Source organism: Microcaecilia unicolor, chromosome 7 (assembly GCF_901765095.1).
Source record: "Microcaecilia unicolor chromosome 7, aMicUni1.1, whole genome shotgun sequence".
Lineage (NCBI taxonomy): Eukaryota > Metazoa > Chordata > Amphibia > Gymnophiona > Siphonopidae > Microcaecilia > Microcaecilia unicolor.
The window spans coordinates 279,014,151-279,036,662 of NC_044037.1; the positions used below are offsets into that span (position 1 = coordinate 279,014,151).

General features: G+C 45.4%; 1 protein-coding gene across 7 annotated transcripts in view; it reads left to right on the forward strand.

Annotated features, from left to right (window-relative positions):
• MUC13 (mucin 13, cell surface associated) overlaps nucleotides 1–21,734 on the forward strand; it is a 109,342-nt gene extending 87,608 nt beyond the window's left edge. For all 7 annotated transcript variants that reach the window (XM_030210529.1, XM_030210533.1, XM_030210531.1 and 4 more), the window contains 5 exons: nucleotides 1,905–2,016; nucleotides 5,185–5,222; nucleotides 10,607–10,694; nucleotides 16,194–16,395; nucleotides 20,499–21,734. In XM_030210529.1, the coding sequence (XP_030066389.1) occupies nucleotides 1,905–2,016; nucleotides 5,185–5,222; nucleotides 10,607–10,694; nucleotides 16,194–16,395; nucleotides 20,499–20,552 (494 nt within the window). In that variant the 3' untranslated portion in view covers nucleotides 20,553–21,734. The remainder of the gene's footprint in view (nucleotides 1–1,904; nucleotides 2,017–5,184; nucleotides 5,223–10,606; nucleotides 10,695–16,193; nucleotides 16,396–20,498) is intronic.
• The last annotated feature ends 778 nt before the right edge of the window (nucleotides 21,735–22,512 follow it).

Genomic DNA, 22,512 nt, shown 5'->3' on the forward strand with positions numbered 1-22,512 from the left:
GATTTGCAAGGCGGCAACTTGGGCGTTGGCCCATACCTTCTCCAGACATTACCGCTTGACTGTGGCTGCCGGGCGGAGGCCCGGTTTGGAGCTTCAGTGTTGAGTTCAGGGATTTCAATGTCCCGCCCTGGGTGAGTACTGCTTCGGTACATCCCACCAGTCTATGGATTGATCAGCATGATGATATGGAAGGTAAAATTATGTATCATACCTGATAATTTTCTTTCCATTAATCATAGCTGATCAATCCATAGCCCCTCCCAGATATCTGTACTGTTTATATTCTGGTTGAATTTTAGGTTCAAGTTTAGTCTTCAGTTACTTCAGGAGGACTTCGTGTTCAAGTTTTTTCACTTGGATTCTTCAAGAGTTGAGACGAGTTTGTGTTACAGTGAGCTGCTGCATTCCTCTCCCCTCCGTTTTACGGGGCTGGATTGAGACTTAAATTCTGCCGGCACTCCCTCCCGCTTCGTGCGGCTGTAGGGCAGCTTTGTACCCCTCCCGCTTCGGCGGTGTTAGGGTCAGTCAGCTCCTCCCGCGGTTGCGGTTGCAGGATAAGCCAGATCCCCCCGCATCGGCGGGGTAGTGTCCCTCCCCCGCTCCGCGGGGATGAGCTGGACGGATTCCCCTCCCCCACTTGTGTGGGGATGAGCTGGGTTAATTCCCCTCCCCCGTTTCGGCGGTGGTGAGCTGGGCAGAGTGTCCCTTTGTGGGTGTAATTCTCTAAGTGCTGAGTCCTGCGGATGGAGCTTTGATATCGACATACTGAGGAGTTTCCGGCAGCACATGACCACATATAGGGAGGCAAAGTTTGCTCTCTATCTCCACCTGCTGGTAGATGGACACAACCCACCAGTCTATGGATTGATCAGCTATGATTAATGGAAAGAAAATTATCAGGTATGATACATAATTTTACCTTTTCCTCCATCTAACATGAACGTACCACATTACATGTTATATGGATAGAGATCTAATTCATTGATGAGTTATTGAAATATCATCATGTCACATCAAGTGTGGATGACGTCCCTGCCATCACCCGGGCCAACATGAGGAGAATTTATTGGATATATATGCTCATGGATTTGATGAAGGAATCTGGTTGTTGCCCTATTTCAGTAGAGTCCTGCAGCCACCTTCCTAATGGTGATTATCAGGTTCCATTTCAAGTGTTAATATCCCAAGGTGTTTTAAGCTGGCAGGCACTTACCCTTAAGAGTCAACCTCTTTGGAAAGATAGAGGGGAGGGGGAGGGGGCTCAGGCCCCCAGGACTTTGGCGCTTTTGTCCTCTTACTAATCAGTGCTTGTCACCATGCAGTAGACCACCGTGGCTCAAGGTTGAGCTCTGATAAACTACAGGTTACGTGGAATTATGTCTCGTCTCCCGGTTTATTTATTTATTTGTTACATTTGTACCTCACATTTTCCCACCTATTTGCAGGCTGAATGTGGCTTACATATTACCGTGAGGCGTTAGCCACCTCCGGTGATGAAACAAATACAGAGTGATGTTATTGTCCATGAGATAAATGTGTTACAGACACATTAAGGAGTTATATAGTGTTCATTGTGTTCATTACAAGTTTTGGTTTCTTTGTGTTGCTGGGTTCAGGCACTTAAGTTGGGTCAGTAGGGTATGCCTTTTCGAATAGGTTGGTCTTTAGTGATTTCCAGAAGTTGAGGTGGTCGTACGTTGTTTTAACGGCTTTTGGTAGTGCATTCCAGAGTTGCATGCCTATATAGGAGAAGCTGGATCCATAAATTGATTTGTACTTGAGTTAGATAAAAAGCATTATGAATTTTAAACCACTAGACTTCACATAAGCCGAAGATACTAATTTGTCCTGAAGTTTATTGGATAACTTTGAGCAATGTCTGTGTTTTATTTCTTTAAAAACAGCCTGTGAGCCAGACTGTGGAGTTAAGGATACCATGACGTATTGCCAAATACAGGACATACCAGTTTGTAAGTGCCAGCCCAATCATTTCAACAATAGCGGAACGTGTGAACCGTAAGTATCTGCAGCTCCCGATTTTGTATTTTGCACATGTTGTGCAGAAAGATCTCAAACTTCCTGAGCCCCTACGTCTTGCCCCATCCTTGGCCACCTTTAAATCTAGACTGAAAGCCCACCTCTTTAACATTGCTTTTGACTCGTAACCACTTGTAACCACTTGCCTCCACCTACCCTCCTCTCCTCCTTCCTGTACACATTAATTGATTTGATTTGCTTACTTTATTTATTTTTTGTCTATTAGATTGTAAGCTCTTTGAGCAGGGACTGTCTTTCTTCTATGTTTGTGCAGCGCTGCGTACGCCTTGTAGCGCTATAGAAATGCTAAATAGTAGTAGTAGTAGTATTTCTTGTGCACATGCATGAAGTGTTGAGATTTTGAGAAAAAAAAAACAACAGCCAAAATAAAAATGATCACTTGTGCAATCTCTTCTTTTGAAAGAGTTACATTTGCTAGAAAAAGAAAAAAAACTGTGACAGTGTTTCTGGGGGAGGGAAGCTTTTAGGTGTTCGTAAAATATAGAACAACAGGCAAAGAACAGAAAACAGGAGCCTGAAAATCTGCAACACTTCAGGCAAGCTAGCATTTCGGAATCAATTTGGTGTGAGAAGAGAAAAGTCAGAATGGTATTTTTAAAGGCGTTAAACAAGGAATTTCTGGGAGAAAGCAAGCATGGAAAATAGTAGGGGATGTGCATTCATTATATTTAGGGCTCCTTTTCTAAGGTGCGTTAATGGATTTAGCGTGAGATAACAACTAGCACATACTAAATGCTAGAGAACGACACGGGGATAAAATTTGTCCCCATCCCCAAGGGTTCTGTCTTCAGCCCCATGCCCCTGGGCTCTGTTCTCATCTGCAGAAGCTTCAGACACTTATCTACTATAATAAAACTCACCCTCAACGTTCTGAGGACACTGACGTCAGTAAAGCCAAGCTCTGACTTCCTTCAAAAAGGTTTGAAGGTTCGTGGTGGTGAAGCCACCAAAATCGCTCCGGGCCCCAGGGCGGAGCAATGGCAGAACAACGAAGGGGTTGGCAGGGAGGGAAGCAGGGAGGCGGGGTGGGTGGGAAATCGCTCCGGGCCCCGCCCTTGAGGGCGGAGCAATGGCAGAACAACAAAGGGGTTGGCAGGCAGGGAGGCGGGGGTGGGTGGGAAATCGCTCCGGGCCCCGCCCTCGCATCTAACGTCATGACGTTGGGGGCAGAGCAATGCCAGAACAACGAAGGGGTTGGCCAGGGAGGGAGGAGGGTGTTGGCGACGAAAACCTTGCTAGCGCCCGTTTCATTTGCTCTGAAACGGGCTTCTTTTACTAGTGATTTTATATTTAAATCTTTTTATTAAAGTATAAAAAGGAACAATTTGCTGTGGAACTGTTGTGTATAAATTACAAATAGAAAACAATAATAACAATGAGCAGCTATAATAACCCTCCCTCCCACCACCACCCTCTACCCTTCCAACCCCAACAATAGCTGACTTCTACTACCCCAAGGAATCCTATGGTGTACAGCGCTGCGTATGCCTTGTAGCGCTATAGAAATGATAAATAGTAGTAATAGTGGTAATCCACCCTGTTAAAATGTCCAGGGGTACAAAATACATCCTGTTCTGTATGTCCTAGAGGGGAGAAATAAGTCCTATGAAGCACCGTTATGATTTTTTAATCTGTGGATGAATAAGAAGTCATCAACAATCCCAGGATTCAGTCTAGCTCTCCTGTCTTCCACAGTCCTTCCTGCAATAGAATATGTCTTTTTAGAATATGTTCTGGTAGCATGATGTACGGGATCCCTCCATGCAAATTTTGCTAGTTGTGGCCAGCATGTTTTTCCATAAAATCAAAATATTGTCATCTGCATGAATCAAACATAAATAACAGTCTAGTTCATTAACAGGCTTCAAAGTAGAAAGTGACACGGGGACAAAGTTTGTCCCCGTCCTCACAGGCTCTGTCCCCATCCCCGCCCCATCCCCGTGCGATCTATCCCCTCCCTGTCCCCATGGGCGGGTCCCCATCCCCATGTCATTCTCTACTTAACACACACTAAATCCATTAGCACACCTTAGTAAAAGGAGCCCTTAGGTTTTTTTTCCCCTAAAATGAGAGGAAACCCCCCCCCCAAAATTTCATTTTTTCCTTGTGTCGTTAATCATGCGCACTCTTCCGAAAGCGGTCTCACTGTATGTGAAGAGAGTGCGTTATTTGTGTGCATGTGTGAACCATTGTGCACATGTGAGTAGTGCGTGCCAGTGGCGTAGCCAGGGGTGGGCTTGGGTGGGCCCAGGCCCACCCACTTTGGGCTCAGGCCCACCCAGTAGCAGCACACCTATGATGTGGCTTGCAGGGATTCCCACCAGTTGAAAACGCCCAACAACTGTCCCTCCTGCATACCTTGTAAATAGCAGATCTTCGCCTGCAGCGAGCAGCAGCTGATACATACTACTCACACCAGCCCCACAGCCTTCCCTCTGACGTATTCCTGCCTATGCGGAAACAGGAAGTTGTGTCAGTGGAAGGCTGTGGGGCCAACATGAGTGTATTAGTTGCTGCTCACTGCCGGTGAAAATCTGCTTTTTAAAAGATATGCGGGAGAGGGGGGATGTTTTGAGAGACCATATAGCATGCAGGTGAGAGAAGGAGAGACCAAATCACCTGTAGGATGGGGCGGGATTCTTCTGCCCACCCATCTTGGGCCCAGGCCCACCCAAAATTGGGTGTTTGGCTACGCCCTTGGTGCGTGCATGCATGCACTAGCAGGAAAGAATGTGTGCTCTTTCAAGAGACTGTGCACTTTTTCTTGCATTTCAAGCAAATGCTTTATTGCTAGAAATGAAAGAAAGCAGCTTGCTTCAAGGGGAAAATGGCTACGCATTTGCTACTTCATGAGTGCTGTGTTGAAATCTGATCTCAAAGCTAACCAATAAGGTATTTGCTGTTCTGATATGACCTCAGAAGGCTAAGGATCCCTGACACAGACATTGTGCTGAAACATGACCATGTCAAGTCAGTTAGATCTTGCTATTTGGACCTGTGGTCACACCTCCATTCTTTGCCATCTCCCCTTTGTGCTGATCTTTATCATCGTGCTCTACACAACACATCATTCTTCTGAGAATGGACATTTCAGCTGCTTCTTCTGTTCTTTTTTTAATCATTTAGCTGTTCGTTTGGATACTCTGGCGAAGACTGCAAAGACAGTAAGTAGCTTAAATGATTCACATTTCTGAATTTATATTCCTATCCCTAGAGAAGAAGTGTTAGTTTTCCCTATTGTCCATTACATTAAATCTACTGTGAGGCCTGATTTTATTTCACTACACTACCTCAGCAGTATGGTCTCCTTCCATAGCTGGTAAATCATTCACACAGCATGGAAGGATTTTATGCCTGCCAAAATTATCGGTCAATTCACACATTCCCAGTATATAAGCCTCCTCTCTCTCTCGGAGGTCCTTACTTGAATCCAGGGTTTTAGTTTGACCATTTGAATTGAAATGCTAGAACCTCAATGATTTTATATGAGAGGAACCAATATTGTTGCTTATTCTCTTACGACATAAATAGGTGATATTTCAGAATAAGGTACTTTTTATACCTTCCCTTTATTGCTGGATCAGGTACAAGTCATGGGGCTGAAGGTTGTCTTGTGCGACAGCTGTCTTTTGTCCAAAGATGTCTCTTGTGTGTAGATGTCTCTTGTCCTCGCCCATGCTGTCTGAGCAGCACTTAAGTCGACCGATGCATTTCAGCCACCGATGCCGGCACTCTCATGCATGCTCAGGTCATCGACTGACACTGAACTGAGCGTGCACAGGACTCCTGGTGGCATCAGCTGAAGTCCACTGCTGACTTGAGTGCTGTTCTGGCTGCACATGTGGGAACTCATGCAGATCTCTTCCGCTGGCAGGGCTTGGGCATGCCCTCCAGCAAAGGTACAGTTTAATGCGGGGAGGGGGAGGGGGAGGGGATGTGGTGATGGTGGGAGAGAGAATATGTAGCCTCCTCTGGTCCCCCCCTCCACCCCAAAATGAACTACTGGCTACACCACTGTCCTTTATCATCTTAATATCAACAGTAATCTAAGGAAGTACTTTTTTACAGAAAGGGTGGGGGATACGTGGAATGGCCTCCCAGTGGAGGTGGAGACAAAGACTGTACCTGAATTCAAGAAAGCATGGGGCGAGCACCTGGGATCTCTTAGGGAAAGGAGGAGATAGTGGATGGTGTGAATGGGCAGTCTGGATGGACCATGTGCCCTTTATCTGCGGATTATGTTTCTACCGTGTTTCCCCGAAAATAAGACACTGTCTTATATTTATTTTTCCTCCCCAAAACACGCTAGGTCTTATTTTCGGGGGGATGTCTTATTTTCTGGGAAACATCGGTCCCCCCCCCCCCCCACCCGAGGTCGCCTGGCCCCCCCTTCGTCGCTCCCAGTACTAACCTGAAGCTCCTTTCACCTTCGCAAGTTCGGATTTGGAGCAGCAAGCAGCAGCAGGGCAGACCTCTCCTTCCTTCCGTGTCCCGCCCTCGCCTGACGTAACGTAACGTCAGGCGAGGGCGGGACACGGAAGGAAGGAGAGGTCTGCCCTGCTGCTGCTTGCTGCTCTGAATCCGAACTTGCGAAGGTAAAAGGAGCTTCAGGTTAGTTCTGGGAGCAACGGAGGGGGGGGCCCGACGACCTCGGGTGGGGGGGGGGGCGCAACCTCGGGTGGCTCTCGGCGGCCCTGCTTAAAAAAAAATTGGGGGGATGTCTTATATTTTAAATTTGCAGGAAAACTCCGGTAGGTCTTATTTTCGGGGTAGGTCCTGTTTTCGGGGAAACACGGTATGTAGAGGAGCAAAGCACCGGACATTTGGTTAAGGCCTGAGCCCACATACAGACTGTTCTGGTGTTTTCTACCTTAATCAAACCCACCTCAGTGCAGGGTGCTCAGTTTCAAAATAGAAAAATGTCCCAAAAGCAGCAGATGAATATTTTATTTTATTCCCCAAAATGTCCAGATCATTATTTTCAAAACCCATTTTAAAGACGTTTTTCTATGCAGTTCATCTGCAGTACATCCAGATCAGAAGGGGGCATGTCATAAGTGTGTTGAGGGTGGGATTTGGTCGTTCCTAACATTTGGACATTTTTCTGCCATAATGAAACAAAATTAAAACATCCAAAAAAATATTCATGACCTTATTAACTTTCGAAAATCACTAAAGACCTTCCTTTTTAACAAGACTTACCAGGGCCGTGCCTAGGGTCTCCGGCGCCCCCCTGCAGTTGGCCTCTCCGGCGCCCCCCCCCCCCAAAAAAACGAGCGCTACAGTACCCGCGCTCTTCTCCCCAGATCCTTTTTTTTTGTTTGTTTAAATTTACCTCTCCGGTGCGTGGCAGCGTAGGCAGCGTTAGTGAGAAGGAGGCGGCGCTCCCCCGCCCCGACATGTCTTCCCTTCACTGTGTCCCGCCTTCTTCTGACGTCAGAAATGACATCAGAAGAAGGCGGAACTGAGCGAAGGGAAGACACGTCGGGGCGGCCGGGGGAGCGCCGCCTCCTTCTCACTAACGCTGCCTACGCTGCCGCGCGCCGGAGAGGTAAATTTAAACAAACAAAAAAAAAGGATCTGGGGAGAAGAGGGTGAGGTAAGCATGGTGCGGCGGGGCGCCCCCCAGAGGATGGCGCCCTCCTGCCATGCTTACCTCGCTTACCGCGTTGGCACGGCCCTGAGACTTACCATAATAATCAATAATAGGAACTTCAACACTTCACTACTTATTTGATAATCTGTCTGTTTTCTGATTTATTGAATGGATAATATCCATAATGCTACACTTGTACTTTTTGTAACCAATTGTTTATCTACTTCTGAATGGTGTTTGCCATGTTGAAATGTTGTAAGCCACATTGAATCTGCAAATAGGCGGAAAAATGTAGGACACAAATACAACAAATAAATAAATTTAGATGATTTGGTGTAGACCTGTTTTTATCATGACTAATTCACAAAAAGGTGCCCTAAATGACCGGATGACCACTGGAGGGATTAAGGCATGATCCCCCCCCCTTACTTCCCCAGTGTTTACTGACCCTCTCCCATCCCCCAAAGATGTGAAAGAAACAGTACATACCAGCCTCTATGGCAGCTTCAGATGTTATGGCCAATCCTATTAGAACAGCAGGTAGGTCCCTGAAGTAGCCCGAAGTAACCTAGCGGTCAGTGCAGTGGACTGTAGAGAAGGGGAACCAGGCTAATATCCCACTCTAACTAGTACACATGCTGTGGAATGTGAGAGCCCTCCAAAACTCACCAAAACTCGATTGCACCTACATATAGGTGACACTTGCAGGCATAAGGACTATTGTAGTAGCGTACTGTTAGGTACAGTAGATTTTTTGGTGGGTTTTGGAGGGCTCACCATACAATATAAAGGGGCAATGGTGAGATGTGTACCTGGGACCTTTTATGTGAAGTCCACTGCAGTGCCTCATAGAGTGCCCCACGGCTCTGATGGGATGTCCGTGTGGCCAGTCTACTAATAATGCTGGCTCCTCCTACATCCCAATAGCTTGATTTTGTGCATTTTTCACTTGGATGTTTTTTGGGGGGGGGTTGAAAATGGCCCAAAAAGATAGATGCACTGAGTACAACAACAACGTCTAACAAATGGCCATTTTTGAAACGAAAAGATAAACATTTTTCAGATTTGAAAATGGCCTTGTTCACTACTGGGATTTAGACGTCATATCGAAAGTGCCCCTTTGGATGTCGTTTCATTATGTGTGTTCACATGCACTAATCTTTTTTTTTTCATTTCTGAAAAGATTCACATACTTCGTTGTTCTTATTTATAGCTCATGAGTGCTCCCTGCAATAGTTTTACTGTCGTTCGTTGTAGACTATGTTGCTGCCATCTTTCATATACACTGTGCTCTGGCCAGGGCTAGTCTTGCCACTCAGCTCACTGCATGAAGGCTGGGGCTTGGGTTGTGTTTATTTATGAGATCTGCCCCCCCCCCCCAATTTGGGCAGCAGCGGAGCCATGGGCTTTCCACTATCCTGGAAGGAACTGCACATCCCCTCTAAATACTTAATCACCCCAATCCTGTATCTGCTCATGACAGTTCTACACCGTCTAGGCAGTGGTAACTTCCCCAATTAGAAAGGAGCCCAGTATGCAGGAGATATAATAAGATAGTTTATTGGCATTATCATCTGACCCAAGGATGGTACAGGCAAGCAGTCCACGACACGTCTCTCTCTCCAGCCTTCTGGGGTCCAGGGCCGTGCCAAGGGTCTCTGGCGCCCCCCTGAAGACTACCAGTTGACGGCGCCCCCCCCCCCGTACCTGCCTGGCTCCAAGGCAGCGATTCCCCTCTCTCCCCTGCCCTCCCGCTCCCATGTAGGAACTGCCCGCCCTCTTCTCCCCCCCCAAGATCCCGTTCCTTTTTTTTTCTTTTAAATTTACCTTCCTCCGGCAGCGCAGCGTCATTGAAGGAGGCGGCGCTCCCAGTCCCGACGTCTCTAGCCTTCCCTTGTTCGCTGCTCACTGCCCCGCCTTCAAGGATGACGTCAGAAGAAGGCGGGGCAGTGAGCAGCGAACAAGGGAAGGCTAGAGACGTCGGGACTGGGAGCGCCGCCTCCTTCAATGACGCTGCGCTGCCGGAGGAAGGTAAATTTAAAAGAAAAAAAAAAGGAACAGGATCTTGGGGGGGAGAAGAGGGCGGGCAGTTCCTACATGGGAGCGGGAGGGCAGGGTAAGCACGCAGCGGCGATGCCCCACAGAGGATAGCGCCCTCCTGCGGCGCTTACCCCATTTACCGCATAGGCACGGCCCTGCTGGGGTCCTCTGCTCTCTTCTTCTCTCTGATTTAATACCCCTCAAACGGCTCCTTATATACCATTTTAACCTCATTGATTCCAATGGACCCTAGCTTTCTCATCAGAGCTCTTGGCCCTTATCAGTTGATCAGAATGACTTCACATATTCTCAAGCTCTAAGTATAAACAAAATATGCTCAGCGCTCACCTCGTGAGATGACTTCACCGGTCATCTTGCTCTCCTCAGCTTCCCCCCTCCCCTTGGATATTCTCATCCTACGTACATCTAACCCACTACTATCTCTCATTATCTTGCTCATGACTTCTCACAGGTGCCAGTCCCATGACTGGGTACAAGAGCAAATGCCCCCCTCCCTTATCAGCTCTCTGGGAACTCACTTCAGTTTGAGCTGCAATAAAATATATTTTGTATTAGAGATGATTTTTGCTTTTTAAAGGGGCCTAGCTCTTAGCCTGAGCCATTGGCCTGTATTTTACTGAGAGCAAGGGCTAGCATATATCTTCAGTTGGGGAATTTGCCAATGTCTGACCCCTTTACTGTGTCTCCACCTGGGCCACTAACCCCCAGGAGGGGGCAGATCTGGTGTTTCTTCTGCCAGCTACCCCTTCCCCTGGCAGTGAATATTTTCATTTACCTATAGGGGGCACTATTTATTATGTAGTGATGCTAATGCTAACTGTTAGGAGTTGCTTTGTTGAGATGCAGTCAAAACATGCGAATAAGTGAATCTGCTCTCTCTGTTTTTTTCAGGTGCCTTGTTAATCGTGGTCATTGTAATCGCGGTGTGTGGTGCCATCATGCTGGCATTAATTGGAGCAGTTATTGGTATTTCACTGAAGTAAGGATAAAGGATAATATTTAGCTTGTTTTTATTTCATCATTTCAAAAATCACCAATGAACAGGCTGGGGGATCATTGACATTTTTTAACATCAAAAGTCAAATCATCCAAGCAAACTGAAAATAAGCAGGCAGCAAATATAAAAACGAATAAAAATAAAAACATACACACTCCCAAATTTCACAGGATGATAGAATGAGAACAAAATCCAGAGGTGAAATGATATCAGCATCATTTTAGTCCTTCATGAGGGACATAGTTTTTGAAGGGACACCGAGCAGAGTTACAGCTGTTCATAGCAGGTTTGTCATGAAAATTTCAATGGAGGTTGGGGCTAGATATTCCAAGTTGTTCCCATATCATCTGGAGTGCACGTAAATTAATAGGGAAGACCCTATCACTCTTCCCCTCAATACTACCCCTCTACTGAATTACTCAGTGGATGGTCCCACCCTGTCAAGGCATCTTCCAAGGGTGGAGAGGAGGGGCTAGGACAGAAAAGAAAAAAGGTTAAATGAATTAAAAAATAGACCAAAGGGGGAATTAAAACACATGGGGGCATGCGATGAAACTACAGTGTAGTAAATTTAAAACAAATAGGAGAAATGTTTTCTTCACCCAACGCGTAATTAAACTCTGGAATTCGTTGCCGGAGAGTCTAGTGAAGGCGGTTAGCTTGGCAGAGTTTAAAAAGGGGTTGGACAGTTTCCTAAAGGACAAGTCCATAGACTGCTACTAAATGGACTTGGGGAAATCCACAATTACGGGAATAGCATGTATAAAATGTTTGTAAGTTTGGGTAGCTTGCCAGGTGCCCTTGACCTGGATTGGCGCTGTCGGGGACAGGATGCTGGGCTTGATGGACCTTTGGTCTTTTCCCAGTATGGCATTACTTATGTACTTATGTTTCCTTCCAACGGGTTGGAAAGTAGTATTTAGAATACAGTTAGATTAACAGTGTTTTAAACCAATGATACTCTTGATATAAACTTAAATACTAACAAAGGGGCCCTTTTACTAAGCCAGGTAAGCGTCTAAGCACGCCCAATGTGTGCCAAAATGGAGTTACCGCTTGGCTACCGTGTAGCTCTTGCGGTAATTTCATTTTTGCCACGCGTCCAATATGCACGGCTGAAAAATAATTTTATTTTCTGCCATGCGCTTTGGACGTGCACCAGGTGACATTTGGCAAACGTAGGTCATTACCACCCGGTTACCGCGTGAGACTTTACCGCTAGGTCAATGGCTGGCGGTAAGATCTCAGAACCAAAATGGACGCATGGCAATTTTAATTTTGCCGCACGTCCATTTTAGGCAAAAATGTTAAAAAGGCCTTTTTTACAAGTGCGCTGAAAAATGATTCTGCGCGCGCCCAAACCCCGCGCCTGCACTACTGCAGGCCAATTTTCAGGGCACCTTAGTAAAAGGATCCCAAAGATCCTATGTCTGTCTCTCCCCTACCAGGCCCCTCTTAGTTTGTTTTTAAAAATCTTGGGTTCTGATTTTCCTTTTGAAACATCATTGAGGGTATTGGGGATATTTTTGGATTGCCATCTAACCATGAAAGGCCAGATATCTCAGTTAACCAGGAAAACTTTTCTCAGGCTGAGACAGCTCTAACGTGTTAAACATGTGATGAGACAGGCCCATCTTTGTTGAAGACATACTTCTTCAGCAAAGCCTACAACGAGAACCGTTAACCAATAACCTCACGAATCCACCTCACCAACCTACTCAGATATGAAAACCCACCTTCTATAACTACCCTAATCACTCCCTTCCTCTTCTCTCTTCCCTTCTTAATCTCGGCACAATACTAATTGTATCCGATACCCTAGAATGACAATGTTAATAAAACTCTGTAAGCCACATTGAGCCTGCAAATAGGTGGGAAAATGTGGGATACAAATGCAATAAATAAATAAATAAAATTTTCAGATGATGGTTCAGGCTCAAACGCTAATGTTTCAGCTTGGTTATTGTAATTTGCTTTATGATGGCTGCTCTAAGACATCCTTGAAACACCTGCAGATCTTGCGGAACATGGTGGCAAAATTGGTCTGTAGTAGATGTAAGCTTGATCATATAACTCCCCTTTTACAATGTGTTCATTGGCTTCCAATCAAGGTTTGATGTAAAGTTAAGCTCACACTCTTGTGCATAAACTGTTTTACAGCTGTCTTCCAGACTATTTAGTGGAGTTATTCGCTATGGGCACTGTTGGTCATTCTCTTAGATCTAGGAATCGTTGTCTGTTGCAGTTTCCCTACTGTAGAATTATGAATAGAAATCAAACAAAATAAAACATGGAAAAGAAAATAAGATGATACCTTTTTTATTGGACATAACTTAATACATTTCTTGATTAGCTTTCGAAGGTTGCCCTTCTTCCTCAGATCGGAAATAAGCAAATGTGCTAGCTGACAGTGTATATAAGTGAAAACATTCAAGCATTACTATGACAGTCTGACAGGGTGGGAGGATGGGGGTGGGTAGGAGGTATGCATGGGGACATCAAAGCATATCATTGATATTCTAACAGGATGGGTGTGGATAGGTGAGGGGTGGGGTGATCAACATAGACATACAGCTTTATGGTTTATAATGGGCTAGGAACCACAGATCCTTGTTAAGTCCTTTCTGTTGGGTGTTAAAATATTCAATCATTCTGACTTCAAAGGTCTTACGTTCTTGTATGGTTTTAAAGTTGCTTATTTCCGAGCTGACGAAGAAGGGCAACCTTCAAAAGCTAATCAAGAAATGTATTAAGTTATATCCAATAAAAAAGGTATCATCTTATTTTCTTTTCCATGTTTTATTTTGTTTGATTTCTATAGATTCTACATGGAATGTTGCTATTCCACTAGCAACATTCCATGTAGAAGTCAGCCCTTGTAGATCACCAATGTGGCCGCGCAGGCTTCTGCTTCTGTGAGTCTGACGTCCTGCACGTACGTGCAGGACGTCAGACTCACAGAAACAGAAGCCTGCGCAGCCTTCTACATGGAATGTTGCTAGTGGAATAGCAACATTCCATGTAGAATCTCCAATAGTAGCAACATTCCATGTAGAATCTCCAACGGTATCTATTTTACTGTCATAGTAATGCTTGAATGTTTTCACTTATATACACAGTCAGCTAGCAGATTTGCTTATTTCTGATCTGACGAAGAAGGGCAACCTTCGAAAGCTAATCAAGAAATGTATTAAGTTATGTCCAATAAAAAAGGTATCATCTTATTTTCTTTTCCATGTTTTCTTTTGTTTGATTTCTATAGATTCTACATGGAATGTTGCTATTCCACTAGCAACATTTCATGTAGAAGTCGGCCCTTGCGGATCACCAACGTGGCCGCGCAGGCTTCTGCTTCTGTGAGTCTGACGTCCTGCACGTACGTGCAGGACGTCAGACTCACAGAAACAGAAGCCTGCGCAGCCTTCTACATGGAATGTTGCTAGTGGAATAGCAACATTCCATGTAGAATCTCCAATAGTATCTATTTTACTGTCATAGTAATGCTTGAATGTTTTCACTTATATACACTGTCAGCTAGCACATTTGCTTATTTCCGATCTGAGGAAGAAGGGCAACCTTCGAAAGCTAATCAAGAAATGTATTAAGTTATGTCCAATAAAAAAGGTACCATCTTATTTTCTTTTCCATGTTTTATTTTGTTTGATTTCTATTGATAACCTTAAGAGTGGACTAACACGGCTACCACACTCCCCTACTGTAGAAAAAATGTAAAATACAAATTTTTCCATGGTTCTGGCTTTGTTTATTATTCAGCGCAGTTCTGGAACTCGCTTCCTTTGGAACGAAGATTGACTGTCTTATTTGAGATTTCGCAGGTTATGAAAGACTCATTTATTTGCTATCCATCTAAAATAACTAGTTGATTGAAATTACTTGATGTATTAAGTCAGCTTAGATAGATTATGAATGATGTTGTACCTCTTCCTAGTGTTGGCCTAATTTTATTTTATATTGCAATCTGCATTGATCCTTTGGTGGTATATAGTGGAATAGAAATTATATAGCTATTTCTTTACATTAATAAGTATACTTACCGTATTTTTCGGACTATAAGACGCACTTTTTTCCCCCAAAATTTGGGAGGAAAATGGGGGGTGCGTCTTATAGTCCGAAGGTAGCGATTTCCCTCCCTCCCTCCGAGTTCGGGATCGATCGCCCGCCCACCCTCCGAGTTCGGGATGGCCCTGTCACCACTTCTCCCTACTCACGCAATCTTCCCTGGTGGTCTGGTGACGTCGGGGCAGGAAAGAGCCCCCTCTTTCCTGCCCAGCGCGCTGCTCTCCATCCTCCTGTATGCAGCCTGACGGTCTCGGCGAGATTCAAAATGGCCGCCGAGACTTCAATTCTCGGCGGCCATTTTGAATCTCGCCGAGACCATCAGGCAGCATACAGGAGGACGGAGAGCAGCGCGCTGGGCAGGAAAGAGGGGGCTCTTTCCTGCCCCGACGTCACTAGACCACCAGGGAAGATCGCGTGACGTGAGTAGGGAGAAGTGGTGACAGGGCCGGAGGGAGGGCGATCCCGAACTCGGAGGGAGGGATTCGGACAAGACGCACCGGAGCACCTAGGTTTTAGAGGAGGGAAAAAGGAAAAAAAAATTTTTCCTATTTCCCTCCTCTAAAACCTAGGTGCGTCTTATGGTCCGGTGCGTCTTATAGTCCGAAAAATACGGTATATCACTTGTACTATATGAAACCCATTCATTTACAATTACTATCGTGCATCACAAATATAACTCAGTTACAAGGGTTTCAGAATTTGAGGCTAATCAAAATGACTCAGAGATTTTAAGGTCCACTGTCTAATAATATGTAGTGTAAGTGGATGAGCTCACGTTTTCCTCTGGTGACAAAGTCCATTCAGGCTGTATGTCTACAATGCACTCCATCGAACTGTTCTAGGGTTTCTGAATAAATACTCTTGGGGGTTATTAATGAGCTGTTTCTTGGATCAGTCCTCAAGATACAGAAACGAGAAGGGTGATTTACCTATCTCAGGGGCCCTTTTACTAAGGCACGCTGAAAAATGGTCTTCGCTGTTGTAGGCGCATGTATTGGATGCGCGCAGGTCCATTTTTCAGCTTGTCTGCAGAAAAGGCCTTTTTTTTTGCCGAAAATGGATATGCAGCAAAATAAAGATCAGCATGCGTCCTTTTTGGGCCTGAGACCTTACCGCCATCCACTGACTAAGCAATAAGGTCTCACGTGTTCACCAGGCAGTATAATCGTCAGCACACGTACGCTGGCGATTACCGCCTAGTTAGCGCCACACGGTAGAAAGTAGAAATTTATTTTCTGCCGTGCATTTTGGACGCGCATCAAAATTAGAATTACCACCCGGGGCACACGGTAGCTAGACAGTAGTTCTAATTTGACATGCGTTGTACGCGCGTAGGCGCCTACATGCCTTAGTAAAAGGGCCCTTCAGATTCTTAAAAGCATGTTTATGTTTTCATTTTAGATCAAAGAAAAGCAAAAATCAGGAAAGGAGACACCTGCTAAGTAATGAGGAACCAGCGGACGCTAGCAATACCAGAGGTCCGTTTTTCTTTCCCAAAGTTCAAACGAACAGTGGAGCCGAAGGAAACAGATCGGCATCCAACCCATATGAAGAAGATTCACAGTTTAAAAGACATATGCCTAAGCGAGACTACGATGATGAGGTAGTTTTCTTATTTATACAGCTTTAGGGGTGGCAAAAACTAGCTGCAGATATCTGCCAAAATGAGCAGAGCAGATCCATGGCAATGTCACTTAGGGGCTCATTTTCAAAGCACTTAGACTTGCAAAGTTCCATAGGTTACTATGGAGCTCCAGTGGCGTAGGAAGGGGGGGGGGGGGGGTGGGAGGGGCGGTCCGCCCCGGGTGCATGCCGCTGGGGGGGGTGGGTGTCGGCTCTGCTGGTTCCCTGCTCCCTCTGCCCCGGAACAGGTTACTTCCTGTTCCGGGGCAGAGAGAGCAGGGAACCAGCGGGACCGACACAGCTCCCAGCAGGTAAGTGCACTCCCGGGGGGGGGGGGGGGGTTGATGCACCGAGGGGGGGTGTCGTGCTGCACCCGGGGGGGGGGGTGCGCAGCGGCGAACAACCCCAAGTGACAGCCGCCCTTGCTACGGCACTGTGGAGCTCATTTTGAAAACGTACAGAAAGTGTGATAAAGCCCAATTTGGACGTTTTTCTTCTCAAAATGTCAAAATCAGTATTTTCGAAGCCTATGTTGCAGACGTCTATCTATGCAGTTTGTCTACAATGCATCCAAATCACAGGGGGCGTGTTGGGACATTTCAAAGCAGGGGCGTAGCCACAGGTGGGCCTGGACGGGCCCAGGCCCAGCCACTTTTACTCCAGGCCCGCCCAGCCTCTTCTGCCCACTCTCCCCGTCTGCGTGGTCTGCTGACCTTTACTGCCCTGAAGCGCCATTCTCCCTCCAGCACCAGCGATTCCCATAGCCAGCCTTCTGCCAGCGCGCGTCGTCGGGGCCTCTTCTCAGGCACGTCCCGCCTACTCTGCAACTTCCTGCGTCCCACCTTTGTGAAAAACAGGAAGTTTCAGAGTAGGCGGGACGCGCCTGAGAAGAGGCTCCGACGATGCGCGCTGGCAGAAGGCTGGCTATGGGAATCACCGGTGCTGGAGGGAGAACGGCACTTTAGGTCAGTAAAAATGACCAGAACTGACCATGTGCAGGGGGCTGTCGCGGGGGGAGGGGGGGTAGCGGATGGAGAGGAAATGCGGCGGCAGCAGGCGGATGGAGAGGAAATGCAGTGGCGGCGGAGGCGGTGGGTGGAGAGGAAATGCGAGGCCTGTGCCCACCCAGTCCACCTCCAGGCCCATCTAAAAATTAAACTCTGGCTACACTACTGTTTCAGAGGCGGGATTAGGGCATACACTTGGACGTTTTACAGCCATAATGAAACAAAACCAAAACGTCCAGGACTAAAACTAAGATGTTTTGGACTAGAACTATTTTCAGAATGAATAATAAACAAAAAGGTGCCCTAAATGACCAGATGACCACTGGAGAAAATCAGGGGTGACGCCCCCAATTCCTCACCAGTGGTCACTGACCCCCCTCCCACCAAGTTTGCCAGATGGGAAAAATTTTCCCTGCCCAAAATTACTACTACTACTACTATTGAGCATTTCTATAGCGCTACAAGGCATACGCAGCGCTGCACAAACATAGAAGAAAGACAGTCCCTGCTCAAAGAGCTTACAATCTAATAGACAAAAAATAAATAAAGTAAGCAAATCAAATCAATTAATGTGAACGGGAAGGAAGAGAGGAGGGTAGGTGGAGGCGAGTGGTTACAAGTGGTTACGAGTCAAAAGCAATGTTAAAGAGGTGGGCTTTCAGTCTAGATTTAAAGGTGGCCAAAGTCAAACCCCGCCTCCCACGTCACCAACCCCGCCTCCATCACCAACCCCACCCCTCACATCACCAGCCCCGCCTTTCACATCATTAACCCCGCCCCCTGACGTCACCCCTGACATCGTTAACCCCACCCCTGATGTTAACCACGCCCCTGAAAAGCTTCTATTGGACCACATCGGACCAATAGAAGCCCCGGGAAAGCTTCTATTGGACCAATAGAAGCCCCGGAAAAAAGCGCACAGCGGCCACAGGAAAAAAGCCCAAACCCGCACCCGCTGAAAATTTTCCGCAGATGCTCGCAGAAAACCCGCCCAGTGTTGCAGGAAGACCGCAACCCTGGCAACAATGCCTCCCACCCCCCAAAAATGTGAATACAAATATGACTTAACAGCCTCTATGACAGCCTCATATGTTAAAGTCAAGTCTATTAGAGCAGCATGCATGTCCCTGGAGTAGTGTAGTGGTCAGTGCAGTTCACAATGAAGTGGGGGACTCAGGTCCCTATCTCCCTCTACCTGTCACACTTCTGGTGGAAACTATGACCCCCCTTCCCAAAGTCACCAAAACCCTACTCTACCCACATATAGGTGCCCCCTTCACCCATAAGGGCTATTGTAGTGGTGTACACTGGGGGACAGTGTGTTTTGGGTGGGGTTTGGAGAGCTCAGAGGACAAGATGAGAGAAAAGATGAGATGTCACCTGGGAGCATTTTCATGACGTGCACAGAAGTGCCCTCTAGGGTGCCCCATTGCTCTCCTGGGATGTCTGGGGGTCCAGTCTACTAAAAATGCTGCCTCCTCCTACTTTCAAATGGCACGAATCTCTATGTTTTGCACTTACTTGTGGAGTGGAGGAGTAGCCTAGTGGTTAGTGCAGCGGACTTTCATCCTGGGGACCTGGGCTCAATTCCCATTGCAGCCCCTTGTGACTGTGGGCAAGTCACTTAACCCTCTATTGCCCTGGTACAAAATAAGTACCTGAATATATGTAAACCACTTTGAATGTAGTTGCAAAATACCACAGAAAGGCGGTATATCAAGTCCCATTTCCTTTATTTGTTTTTTTATTTTTAAATGGACGAAAAAACTAAATGTCCAAAGCACAAAACCTTGTTCAAAACAGTATTTAAAAAAAAAAATAATAAATGTTTTTCTTTTTCGAAAATGACCTTCTTTCCTGTTCGTATTTTGGACATTTTATGCAAAACATCCAAAGTCGGACTTAGACATCATATCGAAAATGTCCCTCCACGTAACTTTGTAAGTCTAAGTGCTTTGAAAATAAGCCTCTTATACAACTATGATCTCTGAAGTACACTTATCAGAAGAAAACGTTTTTGTCAATCTCATGACAAGAATCATCGTCTAAACTAGGCAAAAGAAAACCTTGATAAGCCTGAAACTTGTTAGAAGAAAGTGCGTTAGATTGATGCAATAAAAATTGAACAGTTTGGATACAACTACACCAGATAACACTTGGGAAGGGATTTAGGTCAAGGTAAGTTACATTTAGGTGTTTCCCTGTCTCAAGGACTTACAATCTAATTTTGTACTTGAGGAGGATTAAGGGCCTCTTTTACTAAGCTGCGTAGGCGCCTACGCGTGCCCAACACGCTCTAAAATGGACTTACCGCGTGGCTCTTGCAGTAATTTCACTTTTGGTGCTCGTCCGCTATGCGCTTCTGAAAAATCATTTTTATTTTCAGATGCGCGTAGCGGATGCATGCCAAGTGGCATCTGTCGCGCATAGGTCCTTACCGCCCAATTTCTTTACCGCTAGGTCTGTGGCTGGCGGTAAGGTCAGAGACCCATAATGGACGTGCGGCAATTTTGATTTTGCTGCACGTCCATTTTAAGGGGGAAAAAAAGCGGCCTTTTTTACAGGCGCGCTGAAAAATGATTCTGCCTGCACCCAAAACAGACGCCTACACTACCGCATGCCACTTTCTCAGTGCGCCCTTGGAAGATTGCCCTAAAGAACAGGGGGGGAAAACATTATTTAGTTATGCGAGGACTTATCGGCGCTTTGTGGTTCTGAACCGCATACTTGTAACAGCACTACCTGCCCGTTTCTTCCAAAGTCCCTGCGTTTGTGACCGAGAAGGCATCTAAAATGGCTGTTAACTTTTAAAAGGAGGCCTCTGCAATTTGTAGAAGTAATTATATGTTATTTTGGAAAGTGTATTTTCAAAACTTCTAATTAAAAGAAAACATTCCTGCAGTTGACGCTGCTGTTGGCTGCATCGCTGCTTTTGAATATCGGCTCAAATTTCTTGCACATGCCGCATATGTTTACCTATTTGCTTTTGCATAGTAGATCAAATACTAATTTGACTTACTGTAATTTTAAAAAACATTGCTCCGAAACTAAATCTTTCTTCGTTTCTGTTTTTAAGGGTCCCTGGTATGAAATGGCAAACAATAAAACGGCCACCCAGTCCAGGTTCTGAGCCTGACGGAGATGCAGATTTTGCCACAAGTAAAAGGGGTGACCAGGCTGCACAAAGGAATGAAAAATACTCCACAGCTGTCTCGAGGTTCTTTCGTATTCAGCTACAGAGACTCAAAAAAATAAAATCCGTGCATTGAAAATTGTTTTAGCAGAGGAATTATATGCACAGTCCTGGACAATTGTAGGAAATGTGTACGTGTGTGAAGTTACTGATCGGCTCAATCTTGTTTATTGATAACTATCATTACCAGAGTGAAAGCTGAGACAGCCATGTTAAAAGATGGTTTCAAAATGTGTCAATGTAGATCAGTACAGAAGTCTGCGAATTTACAAAAGAATTCTGTGACCTAAAGGCAAATTTTGAAAAGCTAAAACCAGTTTCAGGCATATTTTTCAACACGCACTGCCAGAATATGCTTAGGAAGTCATCAGCCACCTAAAAATGCACGCAAAGCTTCAGAACACACATAAATTTGGCTGCACTAAAAACAGATTTTCCAGGAGGTCATTATGGGGATGTTTATATATATATAAATTACTAACTTAAATTTTCTAAAGTTATGCGTATAAGTGGCAGGCTGTGTTTACTTGCAGAACTTCGCATTTCCATTTTGCAACAAGTAAAGTTACGCTTGCTTTTATTCAGCCATCTTAACAGCCTGATATTCAAACCCTGTTGAGGAAGGTACTTTCTGTTTGAAAATCAAGTTGTCATAGTCAGGCTTTCATCTTTTATGGAGTATGTGTTGATAGATGTTTCCTTTTTTTGTAAACATTTTGTTGTGGGTTTTTTTTTGTTTCCTCTTTTTTTAATTTAATACACATTAAATAATTTTTCCAGATGGTAAATCATTAAAAAAAAAATCCAAAATATCACTGGGCTTTTTGTGTCTTTTCAATTAGAAATGACACAATATTACACGTTGCCCCGTTCTTTTAAAACAGGAGCTCATTCCCATTAAAATTATGTGCAGAACTTTACAGCTGGGTAGAAGGCCAACTGAAACTGGGTTTTTTTTTTTCAGTTTTGACAGAAACCGAAACTGCCACCGAAAATGTCTGAAAGCTTTTGGCCAAAACTAAAACTGTAGTCGAAACTCATCACCTGGTTTTGGCTGAAGCCGTTATAATGCCGTTGTATCGCTCCATGGTGCGACCGCACCTTGAGTATTGTGTTCAATTCTGGTCGCCGCATCTCAAGAAAGATATAGTAGAATTGGAAAAGGTGCAGCGAAGGGCGACTAAAATGATAGTGGGGATGGGACGACTTCCCTATGAAGAAAGACTAAGGAGGCTAGGGCTATACAGCTTGGAGAAGAGACAGCTGAGGGGAGACATGATAGAGGTATATAAAATAATGAGTGGAGTGGAACAGGTGGATGTGAAGCGTCTGTTCACGCTTTCCAAAAATACTAGGACTAGGGGGCATGCGATGAAACTACAGTGTAGTAAATTTAAAACAAATCAGAGAAAATTTTTCTTCACCCAACGTGTAATTAAACTCTGGAATTCATTGCCGGAGAAAGTGGTGAAGGCGGTTAGCTTAGCAGAGTTTAAAAAGGGGTTGGACGGCTTCCTAAAGGACAAGTCCATAAACCGCTACTAAACGGACTTGGAAAAATCCAAAATTCCAGGAATAACATGTATAGAATGTTTGTACGTTTGGGAAGCTTGCCAGGTGCCCTTGGCCTGGATTGGCCGCTGTCGTGGACAGGATGCTGGGCTCAATGGACCCTTGGTCTTTTCCCAGTATGGCATTACTTATGTACTTATGTACTTATGACACCGAGAACTCAAGTTTGATTGTGTGAATGTGACTCAGAGAGGGTGGCTGGGGATTGTCAGAATTTATCCCTTTGCTAAACCCACAGTATCCAAGCCAGAATGTAATTTAACTAAGGAAGACTGTATTTTACCTTCAAGCAAAATAGCCTCCACACACATGGACCACAGCTAAT